Source organism: Crotalus tigris, unplaced genomic scaffold (genome assembly GCF_016545835.1).
Source record: "Crotalus tigris isolate CLP2741 ecotype Arizona unplaced genomic scaffold, ASM1654583v1 scf7180000019302.1197242, whole genome shotgun sequence".
Classification (NCBI taxonomy): Eukaryota; Metazoa; Chordata; class Lepidosauria; order Squamata; family Viperidae; genus Crotalus; species Crotalus tigris.
The window spans coordinates 1,189,956-1,197,242 of record NW_024097477.1 but is presented as its reverse complement, the minus strand read 5'-3'; the positions used below and the strand labels follow the sequence as shown (position 1 = coordinate 1,197,242).

The following is a 7,287-nucleotide window of genomic DNA, read 5'->3' as shown; positions in this document are numbered from 1 at the left end:
TGTACAGCCTAGCTTCTGGTCTCTCCAGCTGCAGGGGGACAATTTGCCCTGAATAAAGTTTGTTTTGCTCCAAATCCTTGGTTTTACAGTTCTGTCTTTGCTTGTCTCCATGTTTGGGTCTCTTCCCCCCATTTTGCAAAGTGGCTTGGTATTATCTCAACCTCTGTGGGATCCAGGTTGTGGGTGCCTATTGGTCATTTGGATTTCATACAACGCTATGTAGTATATGAAACAATAGTATATTTATCCATTCTGGCTTCCCTGCTGAGCACCTACCCCATATCACTTGAGCTTCTTATATTACGATTTAGAGAAAAGAGCATTATCCCGACTACTTATTCTACTTCTATTGTTCTTCAAAAAGAAGATCCCAGAGCATTGTACAAAAGCACATAACTCCCCCTCTTTTCTAAAACTAAGTAGGTCTGGATTCAGTGCTGGGATGGAATGCCAGATGTGACGACATGAGTTGTATGACAGAAAGAATGTGGGCTGAAATCTCCAAGAAGAAGGCATCTGAACAAAGGCAGTTCTCAACTTACAACCAGTGGTGGGATTCAGCCAGTTTGCACCAGTTTGGCAGAACTGGTAGCTAATTTTTTCTTGCCCAGGCTCAGAATGGACATCCGGAAGTGTGATCCACACAGAGAACCGGTTGTTCATATATTTGAATCCCACCACTGCTTACAACCACTAATTTAGTGACTGTTCAATATGACAACAGCACTGAAAAAAGTGACTTACCACTGATCCTTACCACTTACAAGGGTTACACATCCCCACAATCACGTGATCAAATTTGGGTGCTTGGCCACTGACAACTGGCATGTATTTACAATGGCTGAATCCTGAGGTCATGCCATTTGTGACAAACAATAGTGATAAAAAAGGTTGTAAAACCAGGCCTGAGCCACTTAGCAAAACTGCCTTGCTTAGCAACAAAAATTGTGGTCGTAAGTGGAGGACTACCTATACTTCATTCAAAAGCTCCTGGTGGCAAACTCTGTAAACCCAAACTATCTTTGCTTGCTCCCTTCCAGGTGTCAGATCTGCTTACCTTGGAATAGGTTGCTCCATTGATGACTTCTCCCCTCCTCATCCAGATGATAGATGCTGCTGGTTTGGCATTGTCAGCATGACAGGTAAGATTCAGGGGGTCACCAGCTCGCAGACTGATGATCGGTCCTCCAATAATGATTGGATCATCCGGAGGTACTGTGAAGGAAATAGAGTATGATGAGATTCAGGAGCATCAAAATAAATTATAATAGAATATCAGAATAACAAAGTTGGAAGGGACCTTGGAGGTCTTATAGTCCAACTCCTCTGCTCGGGCAGGAGACCCTACACCATTTCAGACAAGTGCCTGTCCAGTCTCTCCTTAAAAGCCTCCAGTGATGGAGCACTCACAACTTCTGAAAGCAAGCTGTTCTACTAATTAATTGTTCTAACTGTCAAGAAATTTGTCCTTAGTTCTAGGTCGCTTCGCTCCTTGATTAGTTTCCATTCATTGCTCCTCGTCCTGCCTTCAGGTGCTTTGGAGAATAGGTTGAGCCCCCTCTTCTTTGTGGTGAAAATGATTCACCAAATCAGCAATCCTGCTAGGAAACACAAAGGTTCCCCAAACAATATAACCTAATTTTATACACCAATTCAAGAGACCGTTAGGAAATTAGTTAGACCAGTGGTTCTCAACCTTTTTAATGCCGCGACCCCCAACCAGTCGTAAGTCGAGGACTACTCAACTGGTGCAGCACTGTTTGCAGAATGGGACTTTTGGCGGGATCAGCAGGGCAGAGACAGCCTGGACAATTCCTATTGGCTTTTGAAAGCCAATAGAATTAGACTCTATTCAAGACAATAGAATAAAAGGGAGTAGCACAGCTAAGGAAAAGGGGAAAAGAAAATGGCGGACTGCGTCATTTGGCGACCCCCATGAAATGGTCGTTCGACCCCAAATGGGGTCCCGACCCACAGATTGAGAACCACTGAGTTAGACAGACTGCAAAAAACAAAACAAAACAAAAAAACAAACGAACAGTGGATACAACTTGCAGAAATCCATGCCTGGTTTGGCACTGCAAATCTACCAAGTTGTTGTTTTTTAGAGATCTGCTTATAGTAGTAACTGTTCTTTTGTCAATAACAAGATGCTTCCTAACCAAGCTGCATTGAATTATTGTCAGAACGGTGTGCATTGTACAAGGAGAATTAGCTATAACCAAATAACATGGCTTATACAAGAGGACTGAATGCTGATTAGTTAACCTTCTTTGATGGCACACTTGTTCATACAGAACAGGATGTTTGGTTAAAGATTGATTAAAAGGTTGCTTTCTTTCCTCCCAGCTCAATGCCTGTTTACGTCTGTTGAGGTTATTTTAAAATCTATTCCTGCTTTGTAAATCAGAACCCAGGTGTAGCCTTTATTCCAGAGAAAACTGTTCTTGGATATTACCTGGAGAATTAATTGAAATTTCATGTGATTTTTGGATACGACATCATGGAAGTGGAATTAAATACAAATTAGCTTGCTTCTTCGCTCATCTTTCTAATGTTTAGCTACTCATGCAGGGTTTCCCTTTAGAGCAAACCAATCTAAATTTTTTTTTATATGAAAGCAAAATAAAATGCAGTCATAACTATTTTATGGGGATGACTTTAAGTGTTACTATAAGGTAAGTGAAGAGGTAGTGTTCACAAAAAGGATTTATTTCTGCTTCTTATATGCTGTGTAAAAAGTACTCTGCAGATTTGGGTGGTAAGTTAGATGGTTGCTTTGCTTAGCTGTAGCTGTGATCCTCAAATCAAACTGAACCACATTTGATGAGATAGATTACCAAATGTAATGTTTGAGACTATAGGGTGCTTTTAACACAGTGGTGATAGGTAGACTGTTGGGGGGGGGGGAATAACCAGGAACATTTGCACAGAAGAGTTTATTATTGTTACTTCTAATAAAATAATCTTGTCAATGAAATGGTCAAAGCAAAATTGGTGCTATATAGGGGGCAATGGAATTCACTGGGGAGGGGCTGGACTTAGGTCTTTTGTGACAATGTAATGATTCCAAAATTATGACATATTTAACCCTGCCTTCCATCTCAGCCTCTTTTTCTCCTACATAGACAAGGCTATCATTGTCTCTAAACACAACAATACAGTTGATTCAGGGACTAGAGTTTAGACCACTGTTTCTCAATCTTAACAACTTGACTTTAGCTCCCAGAATTCCCCAGACAAGGAATGAATGAATGAATGAATGAATGTCTATGTTAATGTGTGTATGTATATATGTATGTATATATAAATACATGTATATGTATATGTATATGCATATGTATATCTGTACGCATGTATGTATGCATCCTCTTACTCTAGATTTAAACACAAACACATAAATATATAGTGTGCATTTCTAATAATAGCAAAATATACAACATTTCTGTGACCATAAGAAATCAAATAATCGAATCCTGAACCCTGAATAGTGAAGCTGAAACCTCATTTTTATCTTTCTCAAGTAAGCAATCCAAAAGTGGCCTCTGAATAGAAATAAATCTAAATGGGCTTTCGTCTTTCCTCAGAGTAGTTAGTTTTGCTATTTCTGACAATTCCATTAATTTCAAAAACTGTTCTTCAGTTGTGGGCATTTGTGAATCTTTTCACCTCTATAGAACACTGCCTTTGTTTATTGTAAAGCCCAAAATAACGTCCCCTGTGTTTTTAATACAAAAGTGTATTTTTTTTTTTTAAGAAGAGGGATGGAGGTCTTCAGATGGACAGGCTTTTTCAGTGCTATGGGTTGGAATCAATTATATTTAAGAACAAAGAAATTTCAAGGATCCCCTGCTAGATATGTTGAATCAAAAGCTTTTTTTTTTTTTCATGGTTGCTTGTGAGATTTTATTCAATGCACTAAGTTCTTCCGAAGCCCTTCTATTGATGCTTGCATGCTAAACCTTGGTGGCATCTCTAGGTGGCAGACAGACCATTTAGGTTCTGGTGTGTGTGTGTGTGTGTGTTTCTCCCTGTATTCAGCTTTCATTGTCTGAAATGGGTTTAGACACTAGATATGAAAGCAATAACATATTTCCTTCAGTTTATTTATTTACTGCATCGCTAACGGAGGTCTCCTACTGGGAGATATGCACATCTTATGTTATGAAAGCTGGAGGCAGCTGCCTTCATTCAGCCTACAATGCAAAGCAACAGATTTGGTCTAAACAAAATATGGAAGGAACAGGATAAATTCAACCAATTTGATACATAAATCAGACCACTAACTGATGGCTGTCATTTCAGAATTCTCACATAGCTCAGGCTTTCTGGGTGTTTCAGCAGAGAGGGGAATACCCACGGCACAACAGACAGGAATGAATTTTTACAGATTTTTTTTTTAAATATATATTTCTGCTAATGATTTAGTTCTGTAGCTTTCAAAAGGGATTAAGATAAATTCATTAGTGACTTAGTTTTGATGACTTTCTGCTACATTCTGAATCGAGGATTACAGCTGGGGTTAGGAAGAGCGATATTCTTTCATGATCTGCTTATGAGGTACAAATAGATTAGATATGTCACTGAGTGACACAGAATTGTTCTTTTTTGATCCTGTCCTTTTCCTGCTAATGCAGGGTCCGCTTCCTTCAGACTACCCAAGTATTGATCCATTGGTTGTGACAGGAATTGGCCAATTGACTTGTCACCTAAGCTTGATGGCATGGGCTGAGACCGACTGAGGCCTCCAATATCATCCCAGCCAGCTTTCCTGCCTAAGGAGGGACCACAACCTGCAGTCTCCTTATGATTGGCCCAAAGTCACCCAACTGGCTCTCATGTCTAAAATCTGATTAGGGCTCACTGTCTACTGGTGATTGGCCCAAAGTCACCCAACTGGCTCTCATGTCTAATGCAGGACTAGAACTCACAGTCCCCTGGTGACTGGCCCAAAGTCACCTAGCAACTTTCATGGGTAGGTTGGGACTAGAACTCACAATCTACTAGTTTTTAGCCTGGTGGCTTAACCACTAGACCAAACTGAATCTCCTTGTGTGATACAGAATACTGAACAAAATCCATATTTGGATAGATCCAGATCCAGACCCAGCCTTTTGTGTTTTGGGGTCTTGTCCTCTGCTCTCCTCACATAACTGATAAGGAAGCCTCTGACAGCCCTAATTCCTAACTCACACATGCATAGAAAGCATTATGAACCCTCAAGAATTCCTTCAATTAGCAAAGTCAGATGGTTCCCACCAATTTAACTCAGAATAAAGCTGTTTCTAGAAACAAAAAGAAAGACTGGCCTTTTTGGCTGAAACCTGAGAGTTGCAGAAAACATGAAGCAAAGGAGCAGCATTGCCTGGTTTAAAAAGAAACATCAATTTATCTGGTTAGAGCTGAGAGAATTCTTGTCTTAATCCCCAAGGAAGATTGCCAGTTGGTGTTGACAATATTGATTTAGATGAACCAATGATCTAATTTAAAATAAGCAATCCAGAGTACTATTCTATCTTATCTTAGTGCCTATAAATCACTCTTCAAACAAAAGAGCTGAAGGGGAAAGAAAAAGTCTATTCCAAATCAAATTCAGTACTAAGAACAGTTAGTAGGCTTTTTTTTTCATTCAGTACAAAGAGGTGGTATGCTGAAATCCAAAATAAAACTTAAGAGTCACAAGATCCAGAAGGAAGCAACAAGATCACAGTCAGATATGGTTATGAGCAACACAACATGAGCCAAAAGGCACTGGACACACTGAAAGAATACCAGGTGGAGGCTTAACAGGCATTGGGTATGTCTAGTTTAATCAAAAGAAGGACTAGGGGTGAAATGATAGCAGTCTTCCAATATCTAAAAGCTGCCACAAAGAAGAGGGGGTCAACCTGAAGGCAGGTTAAGAAGCAATGGATGGAAACTAATCAAGGAGAGAAGCAACCTAGAACTAAGGAGAATTTTCCTGACAGTTAAAAAAAAAAATCAGTGAAGTGACTTGCCTTCAAAAGTTGTGGGTGTTCCAACACTGGAGGCTTTTAAGAAGAGATTGGACAACCATTTGTCTGAAATGGTATAGGGTTTTCTGCTTGAACAACTCTGTTATTCTTCTTGACTTGAGCCCAACTTCTGATAGCTGTCCCAAGACTTGGCAGGATCCTTATTTTTATTTATTATTAAATTTATATGCTGCCCATATCACCTAGAGACAACTCAAGATGGCTTGCAACAGAGTAAAAACAACAAGGTAAAACATTAAAACATTAATATTGTAAATATTAACATTACAATTAACAAAGATGACAAGGAGGGAGCAACGTACAAACAGGGTGGAGGTAGAGTCTTCTCTCCATCCATCAATTACCTGCAGTATGACCTGTCCACATCCCCCAGGTCAATTAGCAAAGCCAGATGTTAAGGCCCCTACAGAAGGCCAAAAGGCTGGGTGTGGATCTCACCTCAAGGGACATGATGTTCCACATGTTAATCTTGCAACACTTTTGCCTCAGATTTCCACTGTGTTTCACCCCAGCTTGAGGATTGCTCTGATCAAGGATTCCTCAGAGCTAAGCCTGACAGGCAGAGATGATAACTGATAGGAAAGGAATTCTTAAAATGAATAAACCAATTGTGTTTCAGAAAGAAGTTCCTTTTCAAAGCCCTCTATTTTTTTTCCCTTATTGGAGGAAAATTACTTTTTATCTGCCAAGTACTTCTTGAAACCTTCAACTCAAGAGAGAATTATCAGGTATCTTCCTATTATCAAGGAAAGATTTGAGAGCATTTTACTTCAGTGGCATCAGATAGCTTACTTTGGGCTGAGAATTTCCGTCATGCAAATTGACACCTGGCAAAAGACTTGATTTGGGGTACGCGCGAGTGTGTGTGTTTGCATCTTCACAAGTGGATATGCCCATCATTACAGGCCTGCACAATTTCTATAGCACCCCAGAGTCACTAAATTCTTTCACTGTAACATAACTGCATATTTTAAAATTTATTATCCACATAGGCTCAAAGAAGGCAGCTACAGGGTAAAAATAGTCTAAATTCATAAAATTAGTGATGGGTATATTGCCTGTGGTTTCTCTTAACCCATTACATCAAAAAAAAAAAAAATGGGGAAACACACACACACACACACACACACACACACACAACTAGATTCCTCCTCTATATGTTTTCTCAAGGAAGACTAGAGGAAAAAAGAACACTGATATTTTACTATATCTTTAGTTGCTCCACCCCAGTTACTCCTAACAGATTCTAGTTTATGTCAGTCTGCATGCC

General features: G+C 39.7%; 1 protein-coding gene across 2 annotated transcripts in view; it reads right to left on the bottom strand.

Moving 5' to 3' along the window:
- Window positions 1-733: 733 nt before the first annotated feature.
- Window positions 734-7,287, bottom strand: part of LOC120316229 (kin of IRRE-like protein 3) — a 474,406-nt gene continuing 467,852 nt past the window's right edge. The window contains exon 4 of one of the 2 annotated variants that reach the window (XM_039361571.1): window positions 734-1,215. In XM_039361571.1, the coding sequence (XP_039217505.1) occupies window positions 977-1,215 (239 nt within the window). In that variant the 3' untranslated portion in view covers window positions 734-976. The remainder of the gene's footprint in view (window positions 1,216-7,287) is intronic. The other variant, XM_039361570.1, reaches the window with a different exon arrangement.